An 18815-nucleotide genomic window follows, 5' to 3' on the forward strand; every position below is an offset into this window, starting at 1 on the left:
CTTGGAGCCTGGAGGCAACATGATAAAGAGGCAGGCGGATAGTTACTCTATCTTTGTATTTTCTTTATTTACTTTGGCCATGCCCTTTGAACAATTGATAGATCGATATTCACTCAGGAAGTTTTATTATTTAATGTCTCAAACTACCTAGATGTAAGCTAATGAGTAGGTTTGGTATATTCGGTTAAGATAGTTCGGCTTTTAATGGTTCTTTATAAATCCTCAATCATTTTGCTGATTTTTGCTTTAATGATATGTTTTTTTGATGACCTGAATATTTGCAGGCATCTTATTTTACGAAAAGAAGGTTAATTCCCATTGTAATGGCTTCGTTGAATTTGTAAAGATAGTCTTAAAACAGAAACAGTGGCAAAAAGCTACTGCTATAATTACTCAGACCAGGTGGTCACGACTCATGTCACGTACTCAATTAATTATTCTCCTTTTAGATGTCTAAAATCATACGACCATTTATGATTATCAACACATAACTTTTGATAGTTTTTAGAAAAAAAAACACATAACTTTTGATAGTTTTTGAGATGGTCGGTCGACTTAATGTAATAATAGGTGACAAAACATAGATCTTCCATGTATATATTGAAAGCAATCTCAAATCATGATATTTTCAACCTTATTGGAAATATAGAAAACTAAGATATAAAAGTAAAATAGCTCATTGAGCTTCAATGTAAATAGAGGAAGAAGAATCTAAGTTGTCACCAAAAGTAAAATGATTCAAGATTGATACTTTTATAAAGATAAAGAAAGAGAGTTGTTTTGAGACAACTCTCAAAGTTACCTTACATTGATTTTCTAAGCACATTTATATGAATCTCTACTTAGCTAAAATCCTAGTTATATGGGCTAATATGCTTCTCATAAGACTCTAATTTGGGCTTCCTTTAAAGGCTATGCTTATAAAATAAACTGATGTTGCCTACCATTTTCTTACTAGATTGTATGTTGTAGGAAATCAAGTGTTTTCTTGTAGTAAATTTGGATTCTCCAATATATATGTTTGTTGCTAAAATAGAATTTTTGAGATATGAAAGCAATTTCAAGATTAATTATCTATATGCATTGTTTTTTTTGTTTTGTCATAAGCTATTTTCTTCACTTTATAACAATTTTCGTTCAATAAAGCTTTTTGAATCCTAAATAGATCTCAGTTTAAACTTGGTATTCAATTTATAGGTTATAGCCTCTTTTTTATCTCATCAGTTTTCATTTTTCAATGTGAAAATTTTGTAAACATTGTGATAAAAGGAAAATATTGTGTTTTATAACCAAGCATAGCAGTTGATTGACGACGAAATTTGGTATCTAGAAATCGAGATCCGAGAGTTTAAACTGCGCTTGGAAAATAATCATATTACATATTGATCTGATCTACTATCTTAAAGATATACAAATCTAGGTCAATCACAACCTCTTACTTTTTAAGGTTATATTTTATAAACGTTTCTGAATTTCTGTCAACTCAATTAGCCACATCACCACTTTGGACGGTCATTGGTCAATTCCAAATGTTTGTTGGTTGATTTTTTATTTTTCTAACTCGATCCTAATAATTTTTGTTTACCTAGTCTAAATTAATAGTTTATTGCCAAATCAGTGTAATGAGTCATGAATCATGATAGTTGACATGCTTCCTCCGGCGTTCAGTTTGCCGCATAAGATTATTTTTTTTTAAGAGAGCAAATCTCCAACTCGATCCAAATGTATAAGGTTCTAATATTAAAAAACAGGATTCTTATGATTTTATAATTCTATTTACTATTTTAATGTCCACAACGTAACTTTTTCCTGAGAATCATTAGGTCTAGATTCAATGTTTAACCAATGCAAACAATAGTATTATTATTTTTAGACTATCTAGAATAATCAGTCTTCGAATATTGATAAGAAACATAATTTGTCGGGAAAAAGATAACAAACTGAATGTACTAAATATGTGTTCATACACTATAGCAAAAAAAAATATCAATCAAACACTTCACATATATATATATATATATATATGTGTGTGTGTGTTTGTTAAGCTGATAGATAATCTGGATTGAAGTTTGATTGGCCTATTAAACTCTAGGTTTTAGTTAGGGTTCGAATTAGTCTTCAAAAATATTAAGAATATTGTATATTAGATATATAAGTTATTTGAGTCTTAGTACGAGCTACCACTACATGCATGTGCCAATTTACGATTGTTATGAACCTTTTCTTTTTTTTGAAACTTGATTTTTATTATTATGAACTTATGATTGATATATAAACAAAATGTGGACCAATAGAGTTGCTAGAGATTTTAACATAAAATAATTAGGGCGTGGTCTGTCTAATCCATATATGACAATTAGCAAATTATTTTATTTATAAGAAAACAGACAATTGGCAAGTTATGCTGAAGTTAGATTAACCTCAGGCCCGGCCCACCCATAAGACAGCCAAAGCATTTGCTTTGGGCCACAAAATATAAGTAAAACGTTAGGGCAACATATCTGAGAAGTTTCCTTTAGTATGTTGGTTATTTGCCCCATTTTTGTGTCACCTGTGGGTGGGTTCGAGTCTTAACTTCTATACTTTTTGTTTCTCTTTTTTTTTTCCCTCTGTTTTGGTCGGTTCTCTTTTTTTTTTTTCTGGTTACCACGTGTTTTATTCTTTCTATTTTGTGAAGTGGGAGAAGATTGTTATTTATTTATTATAATTTGGCTACTATGTCTTATAATATTCTTAATTTCTTCAACAAAACTGAATTTTTATATATATTTTAGTATTTAAATGATAAATTTTTAACATTAATTTTTATATAAAAAATATATTATTTAAGTATGCTTTAGGCCACCAAAACCCGAGGACCGGCCCTGATTAACCCATCAAAAATATTGTTTTAGTCTTGTGTCTGGTTATGCTGTATACTTTGCCAATTTAAGAACTATATATCTTCCAAGAAATTTAGAAATTTTATAGATAGTTATAAGGGAATATGCATAAACTAACTGTGAAACTAGCTATAAACATTAGTACACATACGTAGTAAATTAGTTTGCTTATGACCTATAAAAACTTATGCATAATCCTAAATATAGTCTATAGACTATATATAAGATATGTATGTTAATTAGTCTAAATGTTTGACTGTTTTTTTATTGATGAAAAATGTTGCTTAAATTTTTAGTACTGGTGGTAATAAAACGAAAGAATAATCAGTTGTTCCATATGACTCGAATACTAGTTTAGAATTCATTTCGAAATTCTCGGATTTAAAGAAAAACAAGTCCAAACGTTAAACCTAATGATTATATATATATATATATTACTTTTTCAAGAATTATAAAGAGACAATTCTTCGTCTTGAGGCTGAGAAGTCAAAGAGTGACCGGGTCCGACGGTGTGATAGTCAACAGGTTAACCGGTAAGCATCACTTTATTTATAGAAAACTAAGTGGGGACTCACAGCCAGTCACCGGTCATGAATGTGTGCGGTGTTCCATTAATCTCGTTGACTTAGCTTAACCATTGTCTATTTTCTTTTAAAGGATATTTAATTCGTCTGTTGAATCAATTTATTACGGAGAAAAATATATATGTCTTGCATCAGTCATATGGAAAAAAAAATATGCACTGTCTTGAAATATTATATTATTTAAAATATTAGCTCAACTCAAACCTTGGTCTTTCAATTTATATGATGAATATTTCCAAACCATCATAAAATGTTTATTTATGCTTGTAACATACATTAGACACGTTTAGTTTAGGTAATACATACAAGATAGGGAGACTCACAAAAATGCCCCTTTTTCAATACCCCTTTTCAAAAATGTCCCCCTATGGATGTCCATTTTTAAAAATACCCCTTTTATGTACAAAATGACTAAATTACCCTTCTTTTAATAAAAGATATCATAAATATATAAGGAAATATAACAAAATTAGGTCCACAAAATACAAAATATTTTTTGGCGGGAAAAGTGATCCCCCAATTTTTCCCGCCAAAACACTTGTAAAAATTTGTAAAACCTTTAAAATACCTTGTGAAATTTTCCCGTAAAATTTTTTCCCGCCAAAAAATTTTCCCGCCAAAAAATTTTTTTTGCGGGAAAAGTGATTCCGCAATTTTTTTGGCGTTAAATTTTTGGCGGGAAAATTTTTCCCGCCAAAAATTTACAAGGTATTTTAAAGGTTTTTTACAAGGTATTTATAAGGTTTTACAATGTATTTTAAAAGGTTTTACAACGTATTTACAAGGTATTTATAAGATATTATAAGATTTTACAAGCTATTTTATAAGGTTTTTACAAGTTATAAGGTTTTACAAGTTTTTTATAAGGTTTTACAAGTTATAAATACCTTATAAAACCTTAAAAGTACATTGTAAAACCTTTTAAAATACATTGTAAAACCTTACAAAACACTTGTAAATACCTTGTAAAAAACCTTTAAAATACCTTGTAAATTTTAAAGGTTTTTTACAAGGTATTTATAAGGTTTTACAATGTATTTTAAAAGGTTTTACAACGTATTTACAAGGTATTTATAAGATATTATAAGATTTTACAAGCTATTTTATAAGGTTTTTACAAGTTATAAGGTTTTACAAGTTTTTTATAAGGTTTTACAAGTTATAAATACCTTATAAAACCTTAAAAGTACCTTGTAAAACCTTTTAAAATACATTGTAAAACCTTACAAAACACTTGTAAATACCTTGTAAAAAACCTTTAAAATACCTTGTAAATTTTTCCCGCCAAAAATTTTCCCGCCAAAAAAATTTCGCAAAAAAATTACGGAATCACTTTTCCCGCAAAAAAATTTTTTTGGCGGGTAAATTTTTTGGCGGGAAAAATTTTTACGGGAAAATTTTACAAGGTTTTTTAAAGGTTTTTACAAGTGTTTTGGCGAGAAAATTGCGGGATCACTTTTCCCGCCAAAAAATATTTTGTATTTTGTGGACCTAATTTTGTTTCAAATAAGGGTAAAATAGTCATTAAAAATTAAAAGAGGGCAAACTTAAAAATAGACTCTCAAAGGGGGCATTTTTGAAAAGGGGTATTGAAAAAGGGGCATTTTTAACAATTTCTCTACAAGATATCGAGTCTTAGCAAAAGTCAACAAAAATTTCGTACATGTTTGAGTTTATGTGATTTATTTGATAGGGCATTAAATTGAAATAAAGCTTTTAATAATTTCAATCACGTGGGAAGCGGCGATTGAATTGCGAACGGTGGTGAGATTCATTTCTATTTTCTGATCTAATAATTCTATGAATAAGTCAAAAGTCTTTCTAATAGAAAAAGGGAAAAATAGAATTAGTTTTCTGTAAGTACTTTAGTCCAAAAAATAGAAAAATCTATAATGAGAATTATGTGAATAAAATCTTCCCTAAAAATAGTTTTTTTTTTTTTTTTTTTTTAATCTAAAGCTCATATATTGACTTGATCAACCAAGGATTCAAAGTTTTACTAATTAGGACAAAGTCTTTGAAAACATTTCGTAGATTAGAGTGCTTCTTTTAGAAAACAAAATTCTTAGGTGAGATTTTTCAGTCGAGTAGATTGGTCAATAGTATTTTATGTAATCCCAATATATATAACTAAACCCTTAAAAAAAAAATCTACATATAATACTAGGATAATTTACCAATTTAATACTTTTTTGATTCTGTATATCTGTTTATTAGTTAAAATAACTTTTTTTTAAAAAAAATTTTGTCACTTAACTCAAAATTCAATTTCATTTTCTCTGTTTATTTTCCTGATCAAATTTATTAGAGTAAATGGACTAATTAACGATTTCCATTAACTAGTTAACTTGTTTGAATGATTACAGTTTAATCCCGAATAATTTAAATGTTTTAAGGGTGATTTAAATAAATAATACCTTAATTTATCGGATATCACACTATTTTAGAAAACATGCAGTTTTTGTATTTTTTCTGATGATATGTGTGTTTGCTATTTTACTTGATAAGATGTTATTTTATCAAATATCATAATTTTTATGTATTAATTCGGCTTCGCTCTAGTACCAAATGCTAGCCATTTTCCAGTAACCAGTTAAATGACACCACCTCTTGTCTATACAGAAATAATTTTGTGGTTGACTAATGAGGTTTTATAGTCTAGTGACTTGTGGTAGTGTTGTCGTTATGCCGAGTTTAATACACATATTGCATTTTTTTTTGTTAAAAGGCTTTACTTATATAACTAAAAATAAAAAATTTACAAAGAAATAAACAAGAGCCAAACCAGAATTAGAGTTGAGAAGAAGACCAACAAAAGGTACTTAACAGAAGAAGGTATCAAAGCCAATACCCTAATAATGTGAGCAGTGGTGGAGGCAGCATTGTCTTGGTAGGGGTTAATTTTTATAGTAAAACCAAAACTCTGTTTTGAACAATATTTTATAGGGATCAATAAACATATTTTAAACCATTTTCTTGAATTTTGTTTAGAATATTAAAAATTAAAAATTAAAAATTTTGCTTACAAGTAATTAAATTAAAATTTTCTACAGATCCATAGGGGTCAATTGACCCCCATAATTACAATATACCTCCGCCCCTGAATGTGAGATAACCAGTTCAGCTCTGATTACTCACATTAGCTTGGACGCATCCACCATTGAAGAATATGTAAAAGCACTCTTGGATCTAAGTTGGTGCAAGGCATGACACTTATTTTCCATGGTGGAAATGTTCACATGACACATATTGCATATTGCATATTGTTGATACAAATTTTGTGAGTGATCACAAGTTTACCTTCAAATTATTAAAACTTTAATGTGTGCTGTAAAAATGTTAATTTATCTGATATTAACACTATATTATCAGAAAACACGAAATTGTACACCTTAATTTATTACATCTATTTTCTATTTTACCCGATAACAAGTTATTTTACTAAATATACAATTTTGTTTGAGTACGAAAAAGTATTTTAACTTTTTTTTGATAGGTACGAAAAAGTATTTTAACTAACGAACGCAAAAGTAATTTCTACAAATTTACTAATTTGCTATCACAATCAGTTACCTAATTTCTCCTCCGAAATACGTCAAATAATTCCTAACGAGAAGAATGAACCCCAATTTTTAAGAAGGGCAGCAAAACCGCAAGGAGTGACACTAAAAAATAACTTCTTTAATAAATCATACTTTCTCGTTGACAAAAAAAAAAAAAAAAGCACAGCTCCTCTGGTAAGCAACAGTTGATTGGTTTTACTCTTTTCGAATTGTTTGATCCAACAACACGTCTGTAATATAAAACAAAATGGTTGGGTCGCATGATTTATTTGTTAATCATGATATATATGGTTCTAATGACGTCGACACTGACGAAAAACGAACCAAAACAAATCCTCACAAATATCTTTCCACTAGAATCTAAATTAAAACCGATATTATTATGTAGAAACAGGCATAAAACAAATATAGACATACAACAATATTGTCTTTATATAACAATATTATTATTAAAAAAGACGAGAGAAAGTTCTATTTATATATTAGTAGAAAAAATTGACAAAATCTGAGTCCACGTCAAAACCCTTTTTGTAGCCGAAGCATCTGGTTCTCTATCCTCGTCTCTAACCACATACTCGACAAAGTATCTCTCTTTTCTCTCTCTTCTAAGATATCTTCTTCTTCCCCTCTCTATATATGGATGATTAGATATGGTACGGAACAATCACTCACACACAAAACACACTCTAGATATAAAGGATTAGATACGTAACATATCTTCTTTTTTACTAGGGTTTCGGAATTTTGGATATCAAATTTTAACATCAAGCAAATCATCATCCGTACGTACTCATTCATACTTTTTAACAAAAACAAAACACAATCTAAGATATCTATCAAGATCTTAAGATATCTACGTAGAGATGTTTCGTTTTCCGATAAGTCTTGGAGGAGGTCCACGTGACAATACGAAGCCGTTGGATGAGCAGCATCATCGGGCGGTGGTGGATGAGGTTGACTTTTTCCGATCGGCGGAGAAGAGAGATAGGGTTTCACGTGATGATCAAGATATGATCGCCGATCATGAGACTCATAGGGTTCATGTCAAAAGGGAGAATTCACGTGTTGATGATCATGAAGATCGTTCTACGGATCATATCAATGTAAGTAGTTTGATTACTTCATCATTTTAATCTCAATTTATTTTGCTTACGTCCCCGTCATTTTTTAATGTCAATATCATTTAATTACTGCGGATTTTAGTATAACTAAAATTATAAATAATAGTTTCGTTATAGATGAAACTTTGTTCACTAAAATTTGTATATATGATTATTGTAAACAGATTGGACTTAATCTTCTCACTGCGAATACGGGAAGCGACGAGTCAATGGTGGATGATGGATTGTCTGTGGATATGGAAGAGAAACGTACAAAGTGTGAGGTACACTTATTATTCAATTAGTACAGCTCATTTTTCAAAAAAAAAATAAAACACAACTCATTTAATTATCTCTTTTCATTTAAACACCGAAATATTATCGTACTAACCAATACGAACAAAACAAAAGATTGTCAAAATCCAACAAAAAAAACAAGATTGTCAAAATCCATTAAGACGGTATACTTTTGTACTAAAATCTTGAGGATTTTTTTACCATTCATCTTCATTTTTCCTAATATTTAACCATAAATAGATATTTTTTATTTTCTCTACCAATTACTTTTTATTTCTTTAGAATTAATATAAAACTATAGATAGACTTTGACAATCTATTTAGAGATTTTTTTTTTACTATAATTATTTAATATCTGATATATGATTCTGTTTAATAAAATGAAGAATGCGCAACTTCGAGCAGAGCTAAAGAAGGCGAGTGAAGATAATCAAAGACTAAAGGAAATGCTAAGTCAAACAACCAACAGCTTCAACTCCTTGCAGATGCAACTTGTTACTGTCATGAGGCAACAAGAAGATCATCATCACCTTGTAATTAATTAAAACTCTAATGCGTCTTAATCTTTTATTTAATATAACATTTATAGCAATACCAATCAATCTTCTTCCAAGTTTAATTAGTTAAGATTTTACACTCTTGTTTTCATCAGGCTACAACTGAGAACAAAGACAACGCCACGAACCGACATGAAGTGCCTGAAATGGTTCCGAAACAGTTCATCGATTTGGGACCGCAGTCTGATGAAGTGTCGTCTGAGGAGAGGACGACGGTTCGGTCAGGATCTCCTCCATCGCTTCTAGAGAAATCTAGCTCACGTCAAAACGGAAAGAGAGTGCTTGTAAGAGAAGAAAGCCCAGAAACCGAATCCAACGGCTGGAGAAACCCTAACAAAGTTCCTAAACACCACGCATCCTCCAGCGATTGCGGTGGCAATGGCAGTGAAAATGCAAGTAACAAGGTCATCGAGCAAGCGGCCGCGGAAGCCACCATGCGTAAAGCCCGTGTCTCAGTTCGTGCTCGATCCGAAGCTAACATGGTAATACTAATTAATCTTCGTCTTTAGAATTTATATAAAGATTGATCCCTACAATTTTATTGGAGGGTATTATTTTTTTTTTTTTGAATAACCGCGGGTCTTCCAAAAGCTTTCTAGGCCCAAAGACTAATCTCACGAGGCTGGCAATTACCCTATGTAAACCTGCCAGTGGCCGTGCTTCGAACTATGGTGGCGGAAGCCGCAGCTGTGACCCCTTTACCACTAGGCCACAAGGCCCGGTTGTTTATTGGAGGTTAACTAACATCAATGACATTGTTTTGCAGCTAAGCGATGGATGTCAATGGAGAAAATACGGGCAGAAAATGGCGAAAGGAAACCCGTGCCCTCGAGCTTATTACCGTTGCACAATGGCCGTTGGATGCCCCGTTCGCAAGCAAGTACGTTATCTAAACATATATTTCTAAACATTTCACACATCTAAAATGTTTTAAGGTGATCAATCAAGTGTACAAATATATGTTGATTAATGTATTCTAACTAACTGATGATGACGTAACAGGTGCAACGTTGCGCGGAAGACAGAACCATTCTCATAACAACCTACGAAGGAAACCATAACCATCCATTACCTCCCGCGGCTATGAACATGGCTTCAACCACAACCGCAGCCGCAAGCATGCTCCTCTCAGGCTCCACAATGTCGAACCAAGACGGTTTAATGAACCCAACAAATCTCTTGGCTCGAACCATGTTACCGTGTTCCTCAAGCATGGCCACTATCTCAGCCTCTGCACCATTCCCAACCATTACATTAGACCTCACAGACTCATCCAACGGTAACAATCCAACCAATAACCCGCTGATGCAATTCTCTCAACGGTCTGGTTTCGCGGAGTTGAACCAATCGGTTTTGCCTCATATGATGGGTCAGGCTTTGTACTACAACCAACAGTCTAAGTTCTCGGGTTTACATATGCCGTCTCAGCCTCTAAACGCTGGCGAGAGCATTAGCGCTGCTACTGCCGCCATCGCCTCCAATCCCAACTTTGCAGCGGCTCTAGCTGCAGCCATAACTTCTATTATCAACGGTTCGAATACTCAGCAGAATGGGAACAACAATAACAGTAATGTCACGACGAGCAACGTTGACAATAGGCAATAACATTTTTTTTTTTAATGTTTTAGTTAGGACCTTTTTATCGGTCGATTTTGTTTTTGTTCTTGTTTCTTTTTTTTATGTTTCATTTTTAGTTACGGCTTTTTTTTTTCCGAACAACAAGAGTCTTGAGAGCAATTTTTCTTTCTCGTTTCCTTGTGTATGATCGACAATTGTGTTGAGGGATATAAATTGCTTAAACTTTTCCAAAAGTAATTAAGTCTTATGAAGTCAAATACGCATCATGAACTCTAGAAAAGCGTAGACTCGTCTATGTGCCATTGTGCTGGACTTCGGTCTGTGATGGATTTATGAAAACTGCTATTAAGGAAGGGAATATTGCTGATTTGGGCATTATTTGGCCCAAAACTTTCAAAAATGGAACACCTATCAGGTCTTTAACTTTGGGCATTTCTTGAAGACGTGTAATTACCAATTTACCTTTGAATTTTGGGCTCGATCAACAACCTCCGGCGATTTCAACTCTCAACATCATCTCCATCTCCGATTAAATCAATGGAGTCAAGTAATTGTTTTTTTTTTCATAAAAAAACTAAACCCTAAGAGTGTCTACTAAACCCAAGGGCTCCAATTTTAGACATGGAATCAATTAAGAATTTCAATTTTTTCAAACTAATTAACCCAAACTCAAGAGGGTGACCAATTCCATTGGAGGCGCCGAGGATTGCCAATTTTTTCTCGGGGACCGAATCTGAAGAGAAGCTACAATGGATAACCGCTGATTCGCCGAGAAGAAGACATGACGAGCATAGATCTGAACTTTTTTGAGATAAAGTATAAGATTTCTCCATCAACAAAGTGGATACATAATTAGCTGAGGAGATTTCAGTTTTTGGGGTGAACGACGAAACCACGGAGGTTGTAGTGACGATCTGCCTTTCGAATTAGATGTTGAGTTCATACTTTTTGATTATATGTAAGTTGCAGGAAAATGGAGATGGCGAAAGAGAAACTTGAAATCATTGGAAGGGTGATTTCGTCTTTTCCTGACATAAATAATGCCTAAACACGTAAGGCCCGACAATCGGTCCCAAATTGATAAGTTTTGTGGAAAAAAAGCCCAACCCGGTAAATTTATCATTAAGGAATTACTCACTCTGAAATTAGTCGACGCTGGCTTCAAGTGTCGCAAGATTTTAAAGGTACGTTAAATGTATAGAGGGTCAGGATTGGACTGGGTTTTGGGAAAGTGAAGAATGAGCCCATGCCCAAATAGAAAAAAAGTTGAGAAATTGGGATATCTAAATTTCATTTGTCAAGTTTTATTATAATAAAGTATATACTGTATATAGTTTTTAATCAGATCAATTAGCCAGTAGTGATCAACATCTTTTATGTGCTAGCTTCACTAGTTTTTTATACTTTAATAAGCTATATTTTTGAGTGCCTAAAATGGGGAATAGTAGTTAGACACTAATATAGGGGTTTATAGTGAAAGTAAGGAATCTTGAAGGGGTTAAACGAGCAAATATGAACAGTTGAAACTTTAAGGAAACGTGTTGTGTTTATGGGTCCTACGCAGTGTCATCAACGTGAAGGCGCTTGCTTGTGCTACAAATCAAAGCAACCTTATAATTTCCATTTGCAGCAAACACCAAACAAACCATCTATTATTTATTTGTGCAAGAAACACAATTCCGTTTTGCTTTTAACATTTTCTTGTGAAAATTCCAGAGATTAGTGTGTTTATATGTGAGTGGAGACAATATTAATTTTTTTAATCATTTTTATTTAAGGTATGGACTAATTAACTAGGGATCAAAATAGAAATGGCCATTTCTATGGTGACAAAGTAGATATAAGACGTTACTGTTTAAGAAAGTAGATATAATTATGGTGACAAAGTAGATATAAGACGTTACTGTTTAAGAAAGGGGATAATGCTAACTGCTAAGCTGGACCCAAGCATGGGTTCAACGTGAAGCGTACCTAATGCTAAACAAACCCAAATCAGCGGATATATTTGCCAAGCATTATTCACACATTCAAATTTCAGATAATTAATTAGTTAGTTAAAAAAATAAATTAATTAATCAATTACAATAGCATAAGAAAATAGGATAGATTTTGTTTTTAAAAAATTCTTATGTATTTTAAAACCAGTTTTTAAAATCAGAAACACTATTTTTAAAATGAAAATGATAGTTTCAAGGTTTTGTTTGTTTATATCATTGTTAAATGATTTTACATATTTACTAGATTTTAATCTAATACTAGTATATATTCCAATTACAGATGCTGATTTTCTTTCTTTCAAAAAAATATATTTTCTTAAAAAGTAAAGAAAAAATAATCTATATATATTAATGAATAAATAAGTTTAGTTGATTAAAATAAATTAAGAGAAATTCCTAAAAATGGCCCTAAAACAAATTTTATTGACAATAATAGCACACACTCCATAAACTTCCAAAAATAGCACTAGTTAACTTACTATTAGTGTTTTTGTTCTAAAATTTTTATCACTAGCTTTTTTTTTCAATAATACCACAATTTTTATATAAAAGCTATTCAACAAAATAAATTAGAAATAAATTTAAAATATTTATTTGGGTTCTCTATTTCCAATTTAGGGTATATATTTCTACCATTTAAAAGAGATTTTGATTTATTTTAATATTAGTTTATGGTATTATATTTGGGTTCCCTATTTCCAATTTAGGGTATATATTTTCACCATTTAAAAGAGATTTTTATTTTAATATTAGTTTGTGGTATTATATTTGGGTTCCTTATTTCCAAATTAGGGTATATATTTCCACTCTTTAAAAACAATTTTAATTCAATTTAATATTAGATTAGTTTTTGCTCTTTTTTTTTTTATTTTCTATCTTATATTTTCATTAAGTTTAATTGAAGTTTATGGTGCTATTTGTGGAACTTTTCAAATGAGGTGCTATTTTTGGAAAAAACAATTTTTTTGGGGCTATTTGTGTCAATCTCCCATAAATTAATACATACTGTACAAGGTTCATTTTGGAAAAGAGACAGCTAAGATTCCTCCTTACACACTTTAAATAAAATGAGCTTGATGTGGAAAACAGAACTAACAATGATATTATCCTAGAAGATATCATAACTATGTACTTAAACGAAATTAAAAATAATACTTTTTTTGTTGTGAACTGTGTCTTTCATTAATAGTATAAGGGATATATATACAAGGATAATAGCAGGATACAGAGAATAAGGTAAAACCCTAATGGGCCATGGGCCGGTTATGGAGTCCATCCATATGGTTTATAACACTCCCCCTTGGAAGACATAACCGTGCCCGATACTAAACCGAGATCTCTATAATGCGCTGGGGAATGTTGCCTCATTAAAACCTTACCAGGAAAACCCAGTGGGACAAAACCATGGTGAAGGAAAAAGAGTACAACACGCATTACTCCCCCTGATTTGAGCATCACTGTAGATCCTTAAGTCCGCGCATCCCGATCTGATAAATGAGCTTCCGGAACGTTGAAGTCGGCAATGATTTGGTGAATAGGTCGGCTGAATTCTCACTTGACCGGATCTGTTGAACTTTGACCTGACCGTCCTTCTGTAATTCATGAGTGAATAAGAGCTTTGGCAAAATGTGCTTCGTCCGGTCTCTCTTAGTGTACTCATCCTTGAGTTGAGCAATACAGGCTGCGTTGTCTTCAAATATGATGATCTTTGATGTAGTAGTAGATGCGCCTTAAGGAAGGCTGCCTACGTACCCTTGGAAGGGATCAAGCCACACATAGTTCCTATTCATTGACCATACCATAATCTGATCTTATGAATATCCTGCATTAGTAAATCAAACTAAACCAAAGCAAACTAGACCTTCTTTGGTTAGATCAGTATAGAATAAAACCCAAGTAAACAACGCAGGAAGAATGAACTTTAAATTTTAAACAAACCTTCCTTTAAACCTTTCCAGTGCCTTTGGGTTGATCATGAACTAAATTTAGACAGGAGACTCACGGCAAAACAAATGTTTGGTCTAGTGTGTCTAGCCAAATTCATTAGAACTCCTATGGCACTGAGGTATGGCATTTCCAGACTGAATGGATCACTATCCAATCTGAGGCTTCTCACCACCATTGGGCCTGGTCAATGGGCGGGCCTGGTCCTTATTAAATCTCCTTGAGTACTCTTTCAGTGTATGCCATTTGATGCACAAGGATTCCATTATTCACGTACTCAGGTTGTAATCCCAAACAGAACTTAATTATTGCCTAGGTCTTTCATTTGAGATTCTTTCTTTAGATATACTCAACTGTTTGGTCGATTACCCAGAGGTTTAAATCATTCATATACACTGCTATGATTACAAATCTTTTGTTTGCAAACCTCTTGATAAAAATACATGGACTGATCGGATCGTTTTTATAGCCTTCTCTGATGAGATATTCACTTAACCGGTTATACCACATATGTCCGCTTTGTTTCAGTCCATATAAGGATTTGTCCAGCCTTATGCAGTGCTGTTCTTGAGAATCTTTCTTATCTTTGAGCTCAATACCCTCTGGTAATCTCATATATTATCCAGTGGACTTATATAAATATGCAGGCATTACATCCATTAGCCGCAAATCTTTCTCTTTTATATAGCCAGACTTAGCAAAGATTTAAATGTCTTAGCATCCACCACAGAGGAGAATATCTCCTCTATTTCTGGTCATTGTGTGAATCCTTGTGCGACAAGCCGTGTCTGATATATTACGCTTTCACTATGTTTATTTCACACAATCACAAAGACTCATTTGTCCCACTGGCTTTACATTGAATGGTGTCCTTTGTATTGGACCAAACACATTCTTCTTCTTAATGATTCTTAGCTCCACGTTTTATGGTCTTGTACCATTTTAATCAATCAGGTCTTTGAGTGCACTCTAGTATAGACGTGGGCTCCTGATCCTCATTCATTTCAGTTGCTACCTTGTGCGCAAATATATTATCATTGATGTCGACATCTTTTCGGTTCCATTGTATTCTAGACATGATATAGTTTATAGAGATCTCTTTACACCTTCAGGACCTTGAGGTTTGGCGTCCCAAACCTCATTGATTGGTACCTTAGGGTTATGTCTATTAGCCGGCCATGTCGATGGTTTCTTGAACCTTCTCGGTTTCCCTTGCACCTTTCTTTGATTTCCGAGGGTTCTTGTCTTTGGAACCTTTTGGGTCTACCACGTTTCTAACGTGTTGTAGCCTCTGTAGCAACTTGATTGTGTTCCTTGTGAACATCAATACGTACTGGTGCATTACAAGCTGGTATGTACGATTTTGTTACTCTCTTTGGGTCATTATAGGAATCTTGGCAACTGTTTTAGCTAGCTTTTGCAGATATATAGTCTTTTGGATCTCTGATGGAGTCCGAGGATCTTGCCATGTGAAGGATGTTTGATTCCATGTAAGTTCTTTGACCAGCTTGTTAGTCTCTCCACCCAGTGTTGGGAAAACGGATTCATTGAGATGACAATCCTTGAATCTGGCCTTTGGCTCGAGATACTTAATGATGGTGGGAGAATCATTGTTAATGTATATTCCCATCCCCTTTTGAGGTCCCATCATTTGCTCTCTGTGGTGGTGCAATGGGTACATAGACTGAACACCCAAATGTCTTAAGATGGGAAACGTCTGGCTCATGACCCGTTATCAATTGGGATGGGGAATATCTATGCTCACTAGAATGGCCTGATGCGTATAAGCTCTTGTTGCATGTAATATTGTGTGTCCCCAAGCAGCTACTGTCAGTTCAAGTATGGACATGTGCCACGGGGTATACTACTCTCCCCCTCATGGACATACTGTAGCCATAAAACGCTTGAGACATAATTTACCAGCATTATCTAGACATATAGTCTTAAGTATGTGGGCTCACAGACTTATGGTCTGGGCCAGCAATCTAGCAAACACCAAGTTTCTAGTTGCTTTGACTGGTGATGACCTTAGTATGGGTTTACCTTGTGTACATGCTGCACACGTGAGGTCCTTAAGGAGTGTGCCCTTTTGATTTTAATATCAGCTTTACGCATCATGTTAGAACCAGGCTGGCCAAGCCGGTCATGCCATTAGTGAATTTCTCAGTAAACCCTTTTGTTTACTGTATTAGCCTCTATCATATTGACCTTGGCATAGTAAAGGTCTATGACGCGGGTATAGTCTCTAAGACCTTCTCATGGTCTTGGGTGCTCTTAGTAATATATGGGAATCTTTTATTCCCTTCACCCTTAGTTTCAATGTGGAAACCATTCAAACACATTTCTTTGAAACTCAACAAGCCCCTTTGAGCTAGGTGAATATGAAGCATCTGAGGATGCGTGCCCTTGGGAATATGGGCCTGCCATGGGCCTACCCTTAGCCTTCACTAAATTTAGCTATACCCGCAATTTGGCTAATGAACCATGTCTTTAGATATTTCGTTTATTGAATTCTCATAATCATCTATCTCATGGTCGAAATCTTCTTCACCATCGTGATGAACTAAATGAGCTTCTTGATTCTTTTCAAACTCTCTTGATAGAGATCAACGAGATGCTTAGGTGTCATGCACGTCTTAGTCCAATGGTTTCCCCATTCCTCATCAGTGGCAAACAAGTTTATTTGAGTGTTGTGGTTTGGGTATACCGTGGCCTACCTCGATTACGACCAAAGTCGGGTCGGTGGCCTTAACCATATGAATGGTTTCCTTGATCATATAAATTATAATTTCCACTTCTACCACGTCCATTCCATTTACCATGACTGTGGCCATGATACTTATCTCTTTGGACGTGGTTAGACTCTTTAGTCTCTTTAGGCTCTTTAGGCTCTTCAGTCCAATGGGCTTCTGATAATGGGGTAGGACCAGGAGGTCTCATTTCACTATTTATAACTCATTATTTTGCTCAGCAAGTAGCATATCAGAATCAATGTTCTCATCACGGTTTCTCCAAAGCCTCACTCCTTAGCACTCTCTACAGAGGAGTCCTCCCCAAAAACAAGAGTTTAGACTTGCATATGTGGTAAAAACCTTTTTCACGATATTGTTGCTGAGGCAATATATTGTTTGTGTGAAAGGTCGAGAATGCTTTCTCTAGCAAATCATTCTCAGTAACTTCCTCACCACGGAATCTCAGTATTGACACTATTTTAAATAGTACTGAGTTATATTCATTCATGGATTTGAATTCCTGGAATCTGAGATTCTTTCGATCGAATCAGGCTTTTGGGTAATAGCACCGTTTTTTTTTTTTTTTTTTTTTTTTTTTTTTTTTTTTTTTTTTTTAATTTAACTCTGTACTGAGGTCCAGAGGATTCTTAATAGTGAGGTACTGATTTTAAGACTCTCATTGAGGTGATGGCGTATGTTAGTAATCGCCTTATATCTTTCTCTTCTGGTGACATTGTTTCCTTCCACAATAGATTCACCAAGTCCTTTTTCCTTTAGGACAATCTCAGTGTCCAAAACCCATTGTAAATAATTGTCACTAGAGGCATTGAGTGCCGTGTATTCATAATAGTTGATTTCTGATATTTATAATATATAGAGTTAAATGAGAACTCATGTAATCGGTTAGACCAAGTCATGCGGTATTTAAGACCGAGCCATGCTTGTCTTCAGCAAGTGTTTTCAGCAAGTGAAATCAACCCTAGAAGATTGATCTAGTATGCAACAACCAAACAATCGAATCATACTAGATTAAGATATTAGGATTTCCTTATGAAGGGGTTTCCTATTTTGGTAACTTTCCATTTTGGGAAACTTGCTATTTTAGGGAACCTTTTATTTTGGGAAACTTGCTATTTTACGAAACTGTCTATTTCTGTAAACTTTCTTTATATGGAACTTTCTATTTCTGGAAACTTTCTTTATATGAAACTTTCCATTTATGGGAAGCTTGATCTTAAACCATGACTTAGAGTTTATTAAACCGGTTTAACCTAGGATTTAGGGTTTCGGTTTACTTTCGGTTTAACCTAGGGTTTATATTAAAACATTCAATCTATCATGCCATTAAACATCTTTCCATTCACTAACTTCTCAATTAATTCCAATCATAAATCAAATCACATGTGCCAATTTTCATGCAAATTTTATCTTATCAAACTTTACTTGGATCATGTATATAAAGCATAATAAATAAATAGCACTTATCTTAATTGGAGAACTGAAACAGAGACCCGAGATCTGATACGGAGATTGGAAACAGTCTCTTAGCTGGTTGGGACCTCCTACAAAATCTCAATATAT

General features: G+C 33.5%; 1 protein-coding gene across 1 annotated transcript; it reads left to right on the top strand.

The window, feature by feature from the left end:
• The first annotated feature begins 7204 nt into the window (after nt 1–7204).
• LOC9308761 (WRKY transcription factor 42) lies at nt 7205–10794 on the top strand. The gene is made up of 6 exons (XM_002872646.2): nt 7205–8132; nt 8315–8413; nt 8813–8959; nt 9079–9465; nt 9750–9863; nt 9986–10794. Exons 1-6 carry the CDS (start codon nt 7893–7895, stop codon nt 10586–10588), a joined length of 1590 nt encoding a protein of 529 aa, XP_002872692.1. The 5' UTR covers nt 7205–7892; the 3' UTR covers nt 10589–10794.
• Nucleotides 10795–18815: the final 8021 nt, after the last annotated feature.

This window comes from Arabidopsis lyrata, assembly GCF_000004255.2.
Source record: "Arabidopsis lyrata subsp. lyrata unplaced genomic scaffold ARALYscaffold_6, whole genome shotgun sequence".
In the NCBI taxonomy this organism is placed as follows: domain Eukaryota; kingdom Viridiplantae; phylum Streptophyta; class Magnoliopsida; order Brassicales; family Brassicaceae; genus Arabidopsis; species Arabidopsis lyrata.

Bases quoted from the DNA above. Each gene is read 5' to 3' on its own strand.
- LOC9308761 (XM_002872646.2), top strand. From the start codon at position 7,893: ATGTTTCGTTTTCCGATAAGTCTTGGAGGAGGTCCACGTGACAATACG. The intron at 9,466-9,749 runs GTAATACTAATT...ATTGTTTTGCAG, and splicing joins CTCGATCCGAAGCTAACATG to CTAAGCGATGGATGTCAATG. The intron at 9,864-9,985 runs GTACGTTATCTA...ATGACGTAACAG, and splicing joins GATGCCCCGTTCGCAAGCAA to GTGCAACGTTGCGCGGAAGA.